General features: G+C 39.8%; 1 protein-coding gene across 2 annotated transcripts in view; it reads left to right on the forward strand.

Moving 5' to 3' along the window:
• The window catches only part of LOC120799265 (collagen alpha-1(XI) chain-like), an 85,431-nt gene that overhangs the window by 44,394 nt on the left and 23,836 nt on the right, over window positions 1-17,201 (forward strand). For both annotated transcript variants that reach the window (XM_040144291.1, XM_040144292.1), the window contains exons 27-43: window positions 29-82; window positions 179-223; window positions 1,188-1,241; window positions 1,340-1,447; window positions 2,796-2,849; window positions 5,276-5,329; window positions 6,471-6,515; window positions 6,845-6,898; window positions 8,054-8,098; window positions 8,434-8,487; window positions 8,637-8,690; window positions 9,485-9,538; window positions 9,828-9,935; window positions 10,641-10,730; window positions 12,595-12,648; window positions 15,622-15,729; window positions 15,865-15,972. In XM_040144291.1, the coding sequence (XP_040000225.1) occupies window positions 29-82; window positions 179-223; window positions 1,188-1,241; window positions 1,340-1,447; window positions 2,796-2,849; window positions 5,276-5,329; window positions 6,471-6,515; window positions 6,845-6,898; window positions 8,054-8,098; window positions 8,434-8,487; window positions 8,637-8,690; window positions 9,485-9,538; window positions 9,828-9,935; window positions 10,641-10,730; window positions 12,595-12,648; window positions 15,622-15,729; window positions 15,865-15,972 (1,143 nt within the window). The remainder of the gene's footprint in view (window positions 1-28; window positions 83-178; window positions 224-1,187; window positions 1,242-1,339; window positions 1,448-2,795; window positions 2,850-5,275; window positions 5,330-6,470; window positions 6,516-6,844; window positions 6,899-8,053; window positions 8,099-8,433; window positions 8,488-8,636; window positions 8,691-9,484; window positions 9,539-9,827; window positions 9,936-10,640; window positions 10,731-12,594; window positions 12,649-15,621; window positions 15,730-15,864; window positions 15,973-17,201) is intronic.

Consider the following 17,201-nt stretch of genomic DNA (forward strand, 5'->3'; position numbering starts at 1 on the left):
ATCCCATGATCATTTTTCAACCTTTTAGGGTCCTACTGGTCCTATGGGATCCATCGGCTACCCTGGGCCTCGTGGTGTGAAAGTAAGCACTAGCCTAGTCATGCAGTTACCACCCTGCCATGATAAATTTTCATTTTCCCTGGATGTCATCTTGACTGTATTTTCTCTCTCTCTCCAGGGTGCTGAGGGCATCAGAGGCCTTAAAGGTGGCAAAGGAGAAAAGGTAAACACCTCTCCAGTTTCCTGTTTTTCTTCAACAAATGTCAATGACAAATGTCATTCTTGTAAAAACTCACCCATCAGAGTTGTAATTCCTTCTCAAATGAGGCTTCTTTTGAACCCAGCCAGTGGAAAAACTCTTGAAGGCCCATCAGGCCGGCAGTTAAGTCATCATGCCACTGAGCTGTAATGGAGTATGGAACATTTAGCTAGACTCAGGACCTTTGTGGGGCATTTTCTTGGATTGCTGTGGTTGAACGCAGCCAGTTGCTACCTCAGTGCCACTGTGTAGATTCTCCACTCTATTGTCAGGGCATTGGAGCTCTTCAGAGATTACCTAAAAGAATATGAAGAGTATGCTGTTAAGAGCTATTTCTACTTTGACACTTCCATCTTGTGTAATCCTGTGGGACAAGTACCAAATCCCAAGGTTTCAAGTTATACGCTTATCATATTTTATTTTATTGTAATTTATTATCTTAATGGTTTCATGCATAAAAATAAATCATAACGTAGAAGAGAATATAATATAATATAAAATATGTATATGAATAATATGCAGAGAGCACAGCTTTCATGAAACAATGATCATAGCAGCTTGGAAAAGATTGCATTCTCAATTTGAACCACCAGATGTCAGTAGAATAACACACTGAGACAGAGACCTAATATCAGAACTGCTTATGTGAAGGCTCCATTGAAGTGGCCACTAGATGTCAGTCTTAATCTGTCCTAAAGAGCCTGTATACTTCTGCCAGCATTACTGTAAAACCGCCGTGATAACCCTTTCACTGTCACCGTTGTTTTGTCACTTAAACAGTCCATCAGGATTTTTCATTTTTGCTATATAAAGTATGTTACATTTGAACTATCTTACTGAAATGTATTAGTTTTGTCACTGTGATACTGGATTTAAAAAAAAAAAACTCAGCTGTAATCAATAATACTTTTGTCTCTTTCATCTTCAGGGAGAAGATGGATTTCCTGGCTTCAAAGGAGACATGGGTCTCAAGGGTGATAAGGTGAATCTTCATCAAACTGATGCTTGACTCAAAAAATGAAGGAATCATAGTCTAGTAGAGGAAATTACTTTGGTTACATTTGTTTTCTTTGCATCCAGGGTGAGGTGGGTGTACAAGGACCCAGAGGAGAGGATGGTCCTGAGGGCCCCAAGGGCAAGTCAGGACCCAGCGGAGAAGCTGGTCCCTTGGGATTAGCTGGAGAGAAGGTAAATAATCAGTACCTGCAAAGACTGAAATATAGAGATGTGGATTTTCCTTATTTCCTTAATTGATTCGTTTGTTTTATTGACCTGCTGGAGTTCAAACTCAAGTTCAAGTTTAATGGCATAGTATGATTTCTCACAAATGCAATTCAAAGTGCTTTAAAGAGTAGTAAAAAGTTAAACATACATATATTAATAGTCACTCATATATAAGTAGATCTAGGAATACGAGGGGTGTTTCAGTGTGATGGGATTGAAAAAACAGACCAGACTAAGGATTGTCCTTTTTTTTTTCTTACAGTAACAGGGATCTAATAACAGATGTCTTAAACGAATTGAACTGGAAAGATACAGGTCTGGGTAGACCCGTTCACTCTGGTTTAGTAGATAATCTGATCATTTGAAGTTTAGATTTTCTCCACCTCCTTTCAACTCTACAGAAGTCCCATTTTAATTGGCTTACGTTGACACCATTTCTCCATGGAGCTTTTATCTCACCACAGAGTATCTGGCTTTGTAATGCAACAGTATTTATAGTCTAACAATTTAATATTAAAGGTTACAAGGAAACCTTGGTAGGTCACATCAGAGTATAAGGACAAAAGTGATGTCTTTCAAGAGTTTTGATTAATGAACTGTTTTCTTATACAGTAAATAGGCTTAGCTCAGCTTGCTTGTGGATACAATTACATCATAAAAACGCAGTAATGACCCCAGACGAGTAATTGCAATATCAGCAACTGTAGATATGAAATGAAACAAAGTTAAAAAAAAAATGGGACTTGAGGAAAATTTTTTGCAGCCCTAAACTTTATCAGCAAGATATTTTAGTCATAAAATCAACATTTGCCACACAGATGAGCTAATCCCACTGGTTGCAAATACAGACTTTAATTTAATCCCCTTCTCAATGCCACTGTTGCTACTGTATACCAATAATATTTTAAAATTAATTTATCAATATATTTCAAATTTTGCCGACGTGTTCATCTTGCATTTTTTTAAAATTAGTGCAGTAAACAGTAAAGTAGAGTAGTGGATTCATACTCAGATCTGCATAAAAATATATTACCCCACCTTTGTTTAAAAGCGCACAGGATAGTTCAGATTCCATGTAATTCAAAATGACCTACATGACTAAAATGGCCTAGATGGACCAAATTAATTCACATGGGTGAAAAGCAGAATAGACTCTGCAAGGGTGATGTCATATGCATAAACTGTGGTAAAAATTTCCCACACCAGAACTAAAACTTTGTGGTTATAAGTTTATTGCTGTTTGCAATGCTTCTGTGAACTTAATTGAAGTCTATAGTGACACAATTATACACAATCTTTGCTCCTTTTCTAGGGAAAACTTGGAGTCCCTGGTTTGCCTGGGTACCCTGGAAGACAAGGCCCCAAGGTATGTGATGAACAATACTCTACTGTTCAATGTGGAGGAATTCTTGTTGTGCATGCCCCTTATCCACTGGGAGGTTAGATATCAGGGCTGGCTCTATGTAGATATTCAGTGCCTTGGTCAAGGGCATTTCAGCAGAGGAGCTGTTTTCCACCATAGTAATGTGAAAGGTCGAAGGACTATGTGTTTGTTCACTAACTATGTGTGCGCACTTGGGTGTGAGGGTGTTCCTCTGTCTGCCTGTGCACATAGTGCATATGCATATGTATTAAATGTGTGAACATATGTGAATGTTTAATATTTTCTGTAGTGATTCTCTCAGTGACTTTCGAACCTTTTGTGGAGGTCTGGCTGATCAGCATTCACTCATATCTAAATTTGCTCCCACATGCCTCTCTAAAACTTGCTGATTTGCTGACTAACCCTGATTCGCAAAAACGCAAACCCAAGCAGACACGCGCTGTACTCTCGCCACAACTCCTACAGGAAGCTTAACTTGCATGCTCTCCTGCTGGAATCATCAGCTGTCCTCCCTCCTTAAACTCCTCCAGACATTATCTAACAGTCTGGCATTCCTGGCACTGTAGCACTGACTATCATGCCACAGCTCCACTATCAAGATGTGCTGCTGCAGCTGGTTCTTCTCCGCTGTTGTCAGCACTGATAGTTTGGCACCGATATGAAGGGTCAGATTCACCTACTCTCACAACATCCAGATAGGCAAGTCTCCTGCGCTGCGTGTTACTGTCAGCAGGATCTGAGCTGAGTGTGGCACACAAATGAATAAGAGATCGGGGCAAATAAGACAAGGTGGAAAAAACACAGAAGAATTTAAATGATACCGTTTCCATTCATTTGTCACAGTAATTTGAAATCAGTTATTTCACTTTTTTTTTTTATTACTGGATATTTCACTAAGATGTGAACAAATAAAAACTGCTCACAGGTAGAATCAGTGTAATGAATGGCAAATGTAGCAAAAACATAAAGGACCCCCTTCTGTTTGTATCCATAATTTGTCCAATAAAGAATTTTAAACAAAGACTGGTCACAAAGGTTCCCAGTCGAGCCCAGGATCAGAGAGAGAGAATAAAGGCATCGTGAGAATGCTTTTAAAGGCCAAATCCTCTGTATTTTTAAAGATAGCTGTCAAACATACAGGTATGACCTTAATATCCCTTTTGGAGACTTTTTTTCCTAAATGGATTAATAGTATATAAGAGATCAAGTGCCTACGGTCCCATTAGAAAGTGTCATCAGTGTTATAAAATGTCGTATATTCCTCATCAGGAGGTTCAGGGTCAGAGTCCTGGCTCGTTTTCAGCATTTATCCCCATTGATCAGCCTATGCATGAATCCCTCCACTGGCTCGATTTTTGGCTGCTGCACCCCATCACTCGCTGTTCACAGCTTTCCCACACCGTTAATTCTGGATGCCATTTGCACCAGCTTCAGTGGACTGTCTTATCTCTGTGGCACAAGTCAGGTTTGTCCAGCACCAGCTCTCCTTTCAGTTTACCATAACTGCACCCCTGTGAAAAACAAAGTAAGCAGCATAGATCTCCCGTCCTGCTGTCTCCACAATGTTAGGTTGTTTACCTCTTGCAATTCTGGCCACACCACGTTCTGGTGTGTTGCCCTTCCCTATGCAGCACAGTATTATGCCTTGTATACATATGCATATGAGCAGTAATGAACACTATAGTTTTGCATTGAATCAGAGAATGTTTTAAATACAGAACACCCAGACAAGCACATGACCTTGTGTAGCCAAGTCAAAGTTATATTTAACTTAAATAGGCTGAATTTATGCAGCATTTATCCTAACTAATGCTTTATAAAGTGAGGCTATTTTGGTAAATGCACAGTGCTCCTTTTATTCATCAAGTAGTGATTAACCCTCCTAGTATTTGTTTGACTGGCACCACCACCACTATCAAAGGGCACAGCCTGTGAAAGCCCAATAACTAAATTGCTGATGGGTATCAAAAGGGAGCTTTCCCCTTCCTTTGTCTTTATTTGTTCCCCCTGCCTTCTTTAACTTCCCATTTTTGCCTACAACCCTACAGCACTTCCGTCTGTCTGTGTGTCAGAAAGTGTAAGTGGTGAGGAGGAAACTTGCCCTCTGAGTTCATTCGATGATTTGAACTCAAAGGAAAAGTTGATTTATCTATTGGAACTCACAAATTATAACCGTAACCCAATGATAACAGTCTGCTGGCAAAACCAGTGTTAATTCATGACTTTGAATTAGCATTCGTCAGTAAAGCGCCAAAAGAATTCTGCTTGGTCCTCTTCAGCCTTTGTAACATTGTTACTGGGCAGAGACTACAGCAGACATCCCTTATTTTATACCTTTCACCTTTCTAATGTATTCCCCTTTCTCTCACTCCTTTCTCTCAATCACCTTTTCTTTATTTGACTTGCAGGGCTCCAATGGCTTCCCAGGATTCTCTGGGGCAAATGGCGAGAAGGGAGCAAGGGTGAGCCACAAAACTTCATTACTCACTCTCCTATTAAAGATATGTACACTCAGTCACTGTGGGCATTTGAATGTAGCAAAGGGGGGGTAAGTGCAGATACTGTAGAATACTGAAACACATCATGGTCAGTGAGTCTTAGCAGTCAAAAGAGCACATAATGTAACTAAGACATTGCTGTTTCGCATCGAACTGAGGACTCAGAAGTAAAAGATACAATTTAAGTATCGATATAAAATCTGCTTAAAGCCCTTTTTCTGTAGTGCAACATAACCTGTAGACACAGTGTTTTGCATACTTAATGAATCAACTGACTCTGCATTGAGGTTTGCTCATGAATCTCTAAAATGTCACTTTGGGGTCAGGGCTCTGTGCAGGCCAGTCAGGTTCTTCCAAAACAAACCGGGAAATACATGTTTTTATTTATCTCACTTTGCCTTTTAGAAACGGGAAAGGGCTTTTCCAAAACTGTTGTCACAAAGTTGGAAGAACACGATTGTCCAAAAGCTATCATTGTATATTATAGCATTAAGATTTCCCTTAATTGAAAGTAAGGATCCCAGCCCAAATCATGCAAAGTAGCCCTGGACAAAACCAAAAAAAACACAAAAAAAGTGAGAGAACGGGCGGCTGTCCACATTCTTTTGGTCTTGTGGTGTTATCAGGACTTAGCACCCGAGGGAGGACTGATAACTATATTCAGCTCTGTGAATGTTACCGTAGAGTGGGTCCAGTTGAAAAGGGTTAGATATGAAGTGATGAGAGGGAGGGTTGTAGAATGGTGGGGAGAGTTATTATTGATGAGACAAGCTTGTCTCCGCTCTCAGACAGACATTTAGAGGCAGACACCCCTGGCCCCATTGTGCTAGAACTGACAGGTAGTTCAAGCTGTCAAGTGCCTGTGGGTAACAACTTACCACAGCAATTTGATTATTTATTTTTGTCCAAAGATGCTCAGATGGTTCTATTTCATCTCTGACTCAAACCCCCTTAGAATTTGTGTCTGTCTCATGTTTGAGTGTATTTGTTATTATAGAATTACTTTAGCTCAAACTTCTGAAAAGTGATGAAAAAGCACTCATATTGCCTGATGACTCAAGGAATGATTTTGTCCTAAATCAAAGTTTTTGTTTTTCTCTCTCAGGGAATCGCCGGCAAAGCTGGCCCCAGAGGGCAACGTGGCCCAACGGTAGGCAAATTAACTGTCTGCCAACTCAGCCTGAGCCATCCACATAAATGGTTTATTGTGTGAAAATTAAAATCTCTTCCTTTGTGTAGTCGTGTATTGGCTTTACTTTTTTTTTTCCTTTGAGGGAGATATTCTGTGGGTGAAGAAATTGTATAGGTGGGAAGGGAGGGCACTAGACATTGATTGCCTACCCTTCATGCTATTACTTCTGTTTTATTTCTGTTTTGGTTTTTATTGTTTTGTTACATTTTCAAATATAGAACAAAATACCAGATATGGCATTTCTTTACCCAACCATTACTGTATTTCTTTATATACTGTGTATTTAGGGTCCACGCGGTGGGCGCGGTGCAAGAGGACCAACAGGAAAACCAGGTGCAAAGGTGAGAACAAGTGTCATTCTTGACATCTGGAATACAGTATTTAACAGTAGGGTTGATGATAATGAAAGTGTCTAAATGCTCAATATCATATACAGAGTTAAAGTGAACAGAACATTAACACAGACAGTAGATTGAATATTACATTTGATATAACTGATCAGGGGTTAGTATTGACTAAGTTTAATTGTTATGGCTTTGAACCATCTTTAGCTGCATTGATTAAAAGTTATCTTAATATACAGTATATTTTAATGGTAGGTAGTCTGACATAAGGGAAGTAATGTCTGGTGTGCCTCAAGGAAGCAGTTTAGGACCAGTTCTTTTTTCAATCTTTACCAATATGCTATAGGTGCTAAGGTGCTATAAAAATAAAGTTTATCATTATAATTATTAGTAATGATTTGCCATTAATAATGCCAGCTTTGCAATGTGGGCAGATGATTCCACAGTACACACACAGAACTAGAAAAGATTTTGAATGAGGAAAATTAGTTCTTGATGTTGAAAAGACTAAACGTATAGTGTTTAATTCAAAATAGGAGTTGAAAATCACATACTCTTTATACTTAACTATGGAACAGGCAGTTATTGCACAAGTGACTGAAAAAAAGTTAGTACAGATTATACTTTATAGTAAAATGACATTAACAGGCAAGTAAGTTAGATTGTGACAAAAATGTTTTTTGTTTTTTTTAAATACATTGTATACATTTACAGAAGAAATGGAGTAAATCTAGTCCTGGTTTGCTCCTAAAATGTGATATTGATTGAGAGAGCTAGCCATTCTGATTTATCTGTGATCAGAGGATGTAAGTTGCTTTATTGATTACTTCAGTTTTCTAAGAGGCAATACAATTATGTAGAACTATCCATTGTACTAGACAGGGTTCTGAATTATTGTTGTTTGTCTCTATTTGTTGCAAATGAGCAATGACATTACTGTGTTATCGCATAAAATAAACAAAGATAATTAACACATAAATCATACAAAAGAATGTTATTGAAGACAAAAATCTCGTAGTAATATGAATATGCAAACAAACCTCCTGTATAACCTCAGTGTCAGTGTTTCTAAATAAATTTTATTCAGACTTCATACTTTGACAGTTCTGACAAAGTTGTCAATGTTTCTCTGTGCCCTTTCTTTTTCCTCAGGGCACCTCAGGCAATGATGGACCTCCCGGTCCGCCAGGAGAGAGGGTTAGTATTAGATATCCTTTGATCACTGCCTCTTGAAATTTTGAGGTTTCATGCACTGAGTTGGTGACATCAGGTACATTGCACTTGAATCTTAACTCGAAGTGAATTACAGCTATTTGTCAATTCAAAATCAAAAGGCAAATAATCCCTGTGCTCCAGCCGCTGATTCTGTTGGCTAATTAATTTCACACATAATTTGTGTGGCTAAAATCCTAAACATTTACAATGAAAGTTTCAATGGTAAGAAAGCTAAATTTGCCAACTAAAAGTCATGTTGTGTTTCTCATCTCTTCTCTCTCTTCACTCCATTTTTTTTATTATTTTTTTCATTTAAGGGACCTCAAGGACCACAGGGACCTGTCGGTTTCCCTGGACCCAAAGGACCCAATGTAAGTAGCTGCTGTCAAACTGTCTGCGATTTAGCATCGTCCACAATAAGCCCGTGTTGACACTTTTCGCATAAGCTTTTCAAATATTAATACACATATACAACCTGCTGTCTTGCTTTTTATTAACTGTCTACCTTTTTCTCCCCCAGGGCCCACCAGGAAAAGATGGACTGCCTGGTCATCCGGGACAGAGGGGAGAGACGGTGAGTGGGTAGTTCCGTCCGTGAATGCATGGTGTCGGGCCATTTGACCCTGAACATCATGCATCAGTGCCCACTCACTCCCGACTCAGCCTTTTGCCCTCTCAGATAGCTTATACAAAAAATAAAGCATGGACGAAGAGAAACTGACATAGCATACAAAATGATTTCATAGGGCAAAAGTGAAGCAGAAGCAATAGAAAATGGAATATAGGCACTGTAATACAGCTTAGCTCATTTATTACTTTGTCACAACAGTTCATGGTCATTGATTTCAATAAAGATTATTGATTATTTGATCACTGATCATGACACCACCAGTCATCAGGGCCACACCATATGTAGGGCTCTATAATGTATAATTAGTTTTATTTTTAGATGCTATATCAGTACATATAGTAATTGACATGTTTTTAATACAACATTGTCTTCAAAATACATGTCCAAAACTTCAAACATCTGAGAGCAAGTAATTCTTACATGTATTTTGAATATAACTGAGCTTTACTGAGTGGCTATTATTTATCCCTAAAATGAACCATTAGCCAATGGGATGAAATACTCTAGATCACAAATAAACTTGTTTGTTCATAAGGTAAACAGTGACCAATAAAAGTGTATTTTTGTGTCATCAGCATGGAGCCAACAACTTAACAACTTACATTGATATGTGCAGTAGTTCATACTGATTTTCTGTGTGGGTCAGACCCTTACATACTGTACAGCACAAAGTAGACACTACATAGTATATAACCCTACCTGTGTACAGTCAACAATATCTCTGTTTTCCCCTTCAGGGCTTCCAAGGAAAGACAGGACCTCCAGGACCTGGGGGAGTGGTTGGACCACAGGTAGATATACAGCACATTTCACTACTCTGGTTAGGATTTCCTTCCTCATTTAACCTGTGTCTGAACAAACACTGAAATTTAAGTATGTACTTGTAACATCCCCTGTGGGAAAATCAAACAAAAGTAAGTAACAAGTATGATTTGTTTACTAGCATCACATATCAGATATCCTAAACATCTTACGTACTACAACTGTATCAGTATCATATCTATTTAGGACAAAGGTGAAATGCAGATTTAGTACATGTATAGTACATTTTCCTTAATATATCTCTGTTGTCCTTGACAGGGACCAACTGGAGAGACTGGACCCAGCGGAGAACGAGGACACCCAGGCTCTCCTGGTCCACCTGGTGAGCAAGGTCTCCCTGGAGCTGCTGGAAAAGAGGGTGGAAAGGTAAATGAGCAATTGTTTTATGTGCTACAAAAGTAAAGTGCACCAGTGATAAGTATTTATATGTATTATGCCAAGTGTTTTTGTTCATCGCATTTTTTCCTTGCCTCGTATCTTCGAGGACCTTGTCCTTGGAGGTTGTTGTAAATATTTGATTTTATCCTGGCACTTGAACTACCCATTACATTGTAACGTGACGGACTTATTCCAAAATTATTTATGGGCAGAACAAAGTATAATAAAAAGAAATAAAAATTGCTTTGATTTGTGCCCGGAGCTGCACGCAATTATATTTTATTGGAAGGTGAAACAGTGCTATAACAACTGAAGTCATATAAGGTTCTTAAATGATATTAGAGCAGTGTATTTGTGTTTATTGAAATGTAATCTTGGTCAACCACTTTTAAAACACTTTTTTGAGCTCTTTAAGATTTTAGACCTGTTATTTCTACTGTAACAAAACTGCACTCTTACTGTTAAAAATGAATGGTTTCAAAAGATTAAAAATGTAACATTTTTTGCTAGAGAACTGAACAGGAGGTCTCAGTTCAGAAGTTTTGCAGTCTTGAATAATGTTACAATAATGTTTTGGAAAATCCAACAAGAATTAAAAAGTAGACGTGGTGACTTTGTTTAATATCTGGTGTTTCCTAGTTTTTATTGTTCCTTTGATGGTCAAAAATTGGCTCCCTCCGTCTCCCTCTGTAGGGTGATCCAGGTCCTCAGGGTCCTGGGGGCAAAGCAGGACCTTCCGGCCTGAGGGGCTTCCAGGGTGCACGGGGTCTTCCAGGGGCCATGGTAACAAACAGACCACCAACACAATAACACACTCACGCACATACACATAGGAGTGTGTCATACCACATCCTGAGCACACACCCGGTTGAATTTAGTTCCAAACGACAATTACCAGACTAACAACCTGCTGTTAAACCAAATGTCAGGCTTGGCAGTGGACCTGACTAGAAGGTGCAGAACTGGGTTACATAGAAGTAATGGAGAGGACTAATCCAGACACAGTATTAACATACTTTATCATCATTTATCTCAGCATGATTGAAGTAGGTGTATGTTTTTAAAGGTCGCTTTTGCAAAGCATTTTAACTAGTAAATGCCTCTGTATCAGCTGTAGTCTGGGCATTTTAGAGGCATTTAACTCTGCATTTAAAGCTGCACTAGTTTCAGGTCCTTTTCTAAAAAGAATTCCTGGCTTGCTTTCGATCGAAGAATGAGTCAAAGCCCTCTGATTCTGATTCAAACCCACGACTTGTGAGCATACATCCTAGCCTGCCGAGTAACCCAAATTAATTCTCAAAAGGAGTGGGTGTGGGTGAGGAAAAGTTCAAGGTGAGAGCGGATGGCTTTTAGAGGCTGACTGAGGATCAGCTTGAGGGACTGAGGCTGAAGCTCATTTCAAGGCTGACCATTAAGAGAGCACACGACAGCAATGCCCAGACTTATTACCACCGTTATGTTTGTCCCGTGTGTGCAGAAGGATGGCTTTCTCTTCATAAAGGCAGTACACACACATACGCACACACTGCACGAGCAAACACACACATCCTCCCACTCTCTCTTAAAGTGATCCCATCCGGACGCAAACGTGTACACCTGTTGTATGAGCGGGAACGTAAAAGTTCATCTCATTCTGTTTGCTGAGAGAGTGCATTACAGGTACTCACACACAAATATTTTATTTTGTTTTTTTTTTCTCATTTTGATTAGCATAGGCCGATGCACACAGAGACACACACACAGACACTATTTAAACCATCCCTCAGTCTTGAGGAAAGGCACAGTAGCAATATACAAGCCGATAAATAACTTTTTTGTGTGTCCAGAAAAGAAAGATCCTTCCAGCCTTTTAATGCACCGTGGTAAAATGTGGGAGCGGGGAAGGTGGAGAGCCTGCTTGGCAGCTTCTGTACCACCTGGCTCGGTTGGAGCCTGTAAATTAGTTATTATAATGAAAGTCTTAACTGCCTCTGGTGAACTGTGTTTTCCGTATGCAATCTCAACCTCCTGGTGCTATGATTCAGTGCAGGCATTGCCACTCAAGGGTGGGGATCTGGAGGAAGAGACAGGGGTCCAGAGACAGATGGACTATCCCTGATCTTGTGTAGTTCAGGGCTTCATCCCTTCTCTTTTTAATTTCCTTTGAAACTCATTTAATGGTTCCTTTTGCATTAATGATATACAGTAAATACGCCTGCATATTATACTATATAGTAATTTATTAAGTAATAGCCAGTTTTTCTCCAGAGGAGTTAAACTGCAGCCTAAATTACTGTTGTGGAATCTTGCTATTTCATTAATGATCGTTTCTGTGCAGTGGCACTAAATTATTATTATAGGATTTCTTTCCTCAATTTGGTGATTTTAGACAAATCCAACAAACTAATTCTCGTCCCAATTTTGCCCAATTTTACCAGAAAAACGATTTCCTCACTGTATAACTGAACCAATTAGTCGATTAATCAATCAGTCAATCGCCAGAAAATTAATCAGCAGCTATTTTGGTGCACACATACGGGCACATAGTAACATTTAATAGTAACATTTAAAGGCCCATTTTTAAGCTTTGCTAACTGCTCTTTGAATGGCATTGAGGGGCGGCCCCGCAGCGAGTGAGATCTAACCCTCTCCTGTCCTCTGCTTTCAGGGTCCAGCTGGCTTAAAGGGAGGAGAAGGGCCTCAGGGTCCCCCTGGCCCCATCGTAAGTACCCCGTTGCTATGGTTACCTCATCTCTCCTGCCACAGAGATTGCAGTGAAAAGTGACTTGTGCTTTTAGAGAATGGTGTTGCACATGCTGTGTGCGCAGCTCCGTTCTCCAGTGATTCAGCAGCACATGCAATGTAAACTGCTGTGTTGAGGGCGGTAAAGTAGAGCAGGGTGGTATGATTGAAATCAATACCACCACCATGGTTAAAAATGATGTTGCTCAATTTGAATATACATCACAGTATTAAATGTCAAATGTTATATTTCAATTTGTTTTATTTGTTTTGTTTTTTAGTTACACGGGGGGAAAAAATCATTTAACACTTTTACTTATATTTCTTTTCTTATAAAATGGATAGTTCGGATAGATAGTTCGGATCTTAACTTAGGGATATTCAAATGTGTGAAGCCTCGCAAATCACAAAATATGCACATCAATGATCACAATTACAAACTTTTCTAATTGAAGATCAACTCTCGTACTGATGTTTATTGTGTTTTTGTTTCCGTATTATACTGCTCAGCAAGGGATAATCATTAGTTTTATAGTGATTAAGTTTTAGCAGTTTAAAATGAGAGGCTTATGAATTTGTGTACCACAGTTTGATAAAAAGCAATATATATAAATTATAATGTTTTCACAACAACTAAAAGATATTCTTAGCTGCGAAATTAAAGAGAGTGCCCAACAACATCACTTTGAAGCATGGCCTTCTCATTGCTTAATTGCCTTATTGAACAACAACTAGTTTCACCCCAGTAACTTGATTGGTCTGTGATGTTTTCCACTCACGTTTAGTAGTTACTATAGCAACTGCTGTGGCACAGTTGTGTCTTGTTGTCACCCTTTTTATATTTTTGTATGACCGCTATTTTTAGAGAAACTCTTGATAATCACATGTAATATACCTATGAATTTTCTCTGTGATTATAGGTACTTATGTTGCGTCTTCTGTATTACTGATTCACCCCGAATCACAATAGTGGACAACCTTCTGGATGCTATGGCTGCATTCATACACTGTACTATGTCAAATCTGACTTGCTTTTACATAGTTTATGACCCTGAAAAGGAGCAGGAGTGGCAGGGTAATCCATAAATAAGTGGGACAGTTTTTTCCTGCCTTTTTCTCTGAGCCCAGCCTCGGGAGCTCTGGCACTGAAATTGTACAGAAAGCGGACTGACAGGCAGCTTTGAACTGTCTGACATTTTGTTCAAGCGTTAAACGCAGGCTCCCGATAATTGCCCCTGCTCACCAGCGACAGAGCACCACCAGATTAGATGACAGCGGATATGCAGAGCACGGATGAAAAGATGATGAAAGTAAGAATAGGGGCTTTCTCTGGAAGAGTAAAACCATTTCCACTGCGAAATGAGAGTTTTCTTAAATTGACTTGAAAGTGAGCCATTGGCTGGAAACATGTAATGAACTGTTTTGGTAGTGTTTGAAAAACTCCTTTTTTAAAAAAAAAAAAGGCCGGTGTGCTGTGCCCACGCACACAAGAGATCTGATATTTTCCTCCATCGATTTCCTGCCAGAGATTGAGCTGCTGTTGTGCTGTGGGAAAGTCTGTGAGTGCTGCAAGCGTGTTACCATTTCATAGTCTTTTTAGAGGGTTGTGTATAATTATTTTGAAAGAGACAGACCCATGAAGAACCGAACAGGAAGGATGAAGGTTACAAGTTGAGTGACAAACTTGGGTTGTGTGTCTGCATGTTTTTGTGTTGCAGTTTAGATTTCTAGCCAAAGAATCACACATTCGGGAGGAAAACACGAGTACAATGAAAGGGAGGGATATAGACAGAAACAATCTGAAGTTATGTGAGTCAAAGAAACTTGTGTGTGACTGTTTGTATGTTTGTGTGTGTCCTGGCAAGCAGGTTTGGCAGGCTGGGGTTGACAGTTTGGAGCTGTGTGTGTCATCGTTAATGTCTGTCATGAAATGGGCCAGGCATATGAGTGCCAGGTGGCAGCTCACATCAGCAGCTGAAAGTGTGTGTGTGTGTGTGTGTGTGTGTGTGTGTGTGTGTGTGTGTGTGTGTGTGTGTGTGTGTGTGTGTGTGTGTGTGTGTGTGTGTGTGTGTGTGTGTGTGTGTGTGTGTGTGTGTGTGTGTGTGTGTGTGTTTGAGTGAATCAGGATGAATTTGGACTGTACACATGCTTGTGCTTTATTTGACAGCAGCGTCAGACCTTCCCACGGCAGGGGGAAGCCATAATGACCTGCTGATCAAAGATGTAGTCACAGTTTATGTGATTTGAGATATGAGAAACCAGCTGAGCAGAGTCAAGAGCAGGGTAATAAGAAACGCTAATGTGGGAAAAAATGGCGAGATCTTCCAAGAAGCCTTGGCAGCGGAAAGTAGCTCAATCCTGTTAGATGGATAAGAGTTTGCTCATCTGCACATTTCTCATTCTATTGACGCTTTTAGCCTGACAACAGGGTCAATATACTTGTTTTTATCAGTTTATGATTTTATTTCTCTTAAATGATGCTTTACATTATATTTTGTTACATCTCCTTACAGCAGTCGGTTAAGAAAATAATCAAATGAAAGGACAAATATTCTATTCTACATATTCTAATGTGTGCTTGTTGCGAAAGGAGGGCATTTAATCTAAATCTCACCAAGTAGGCTCCTTAAAACATTTTTGGTTGTGTGGTCAAATCAAATAAGTATTTTTTTTTTTTAAATACGGGTATTGCTCTATGAAAATTGAAAAAACAATGAGGCTTATTCATACATTTGAGGCACTTCACATCATAGTCACTATAGTCTGTGGATAAATTTAAACCAAGGCAGCCTTTCTAATGAAGTCAGACTTTTCATGCTTCAGGTTAGAACAAGCACACCTCCTGTGGCTTTCATCTGCTCCAGACTGTACCTTCTCTGCAGGAAATTTGCTTTTCTAGTTAGCTGCCACATAATGCAGCAGTGAGTGAAGGGCCTTTGTTCTTTGGTGACAGGGATCTACTGGAGAGAGAGGTGCTGCTGGCCCTGGAGGTCCAATTGGCCTGACAGGACGCAATGGTCCCCAGGGACCACCCGGCCCAGCTGGAGAAAAGGGAGCTCCTGTGAGTGTTTCAGTCCAACTCTCATGCATCCAAACATTCTCTTTAACTCTGCATGCACTGTAAAGTTAGAAAAGTGCTGATTTGACTGCTGATAATGTGACACTGACTTATGACTGTTATCAATGTTATGTTTAGGGAGAGAAAGGTCCCATGGGCCCAGCTGGCCGTGATGGCATTCAAGGTCCTGTTGGTCTTCCTGGTACGGCTGGTCCACAGGGTCCCCCAGGAGAGGACGGTGACAAGGTGGGATAAAGTTGTACAGCAACTGCAACGTTTTTTGTTATACAAGAAATACAATTTTGATAACATCAAAGAATCCAAAACCTGTCTACAGCTGGCAGTGCCTTCAAAATTTTCTCAGAGATGTAAGGATGTCATATGCATTTCTTGTCATATCTTCTTAGTTTGTTTTTGTTTGTTTTTTTACACTTCTGTCTATCATTAAAATTACCTATGACACACCATGGCTATTTCAGATAGGCATTTCTTAGTATACGGTCCATACAAATAGAAAATGGGACGAATAAGTATGCAAACCCCTTTGGAATTTGGAAATATGATCTGATCTTCATCTAAGTCACAAGTATAGACAAATACAATGTGCTTCAGCTAAGAACTCACAAACAATTATAATCTTTTGTGTCTTTACTGAACACAGCCGTTAAAACTTCACAGTGCTGGTGGTTATAATATCTGACCGAACCTCCTTTGGCAGCAGTAACCTCAAACAAGTTCTTCCGGTAGCTGTGGCTCAGATCGGCACAATGGTCTAGAAGAATTTTGGACCATTCTTCCTACAGAACAGCTTCAGCTCAGCCATTTTCTTAGTGTGTCTGGTGTGAACGGCTCTCTGAGGTCATTCCACATCATCTCTATTGGGTTATGGTTAGGGCTCTGACTGTGCCACTCCAAAAGGTTGATTTTCTTTGTTCTTGTTATTCTGTAGTAGATTTATTTCCACATTTTAGGACAATGACCCTAAACACGGCAATGTTTAGGGTCTTTGTCCTGCTGCATCACCCAGCCTCTTATGAGCTTCAGCTGGCAGAAAGCCACCCTGACATTATCCTGTAAGATACCTTGATAAACTTGGGAATTCATTTTCCCCTTGATGATTGTGAGCTGTCCAGAGGCAGAAAATTAGCTCCGAATCACGATGCTCTGTCCACCGTACTTCACTGTTCGGATGGTCTTTTCATATGCAGGGCCCTTTTTACAACATAGGTACTGCTGCATTTTCTTCCCAAACAATACATTTTCACAGTAGTGTCGTGGAGTGTCAAGGTCCTCTTTGGTAACCTCAGGCATCCTGGTTTTTTTTTTTTTTTTTTTTGTTTTTTTGGAGAGCAGCAGCTTCCTCCATGATGTCCTGCTATGGACATCATGCTTCACGCAACCATGCACCTTGATTTGGGCATGGGAGACTCGTGGATGCAGATGTTAACAAGCTCTCTGTGTTGTGCCTTTGGAGA

Source organism: Xiphias gladius, chromosome 14 (genome assembly GCF_016859285.1).
Source record: "Xiphias gladius isolate SHS-SW01 ecotype Sanya breed wild chromosome 14, ASM1685928v1, whole genome shotgun sequence".
NCBI lineage: Eukaryota > Metazoa > Chordata > Actinopteri > Istiophoriformes > Xiphiidae > Xiphias > Xiphias gladius.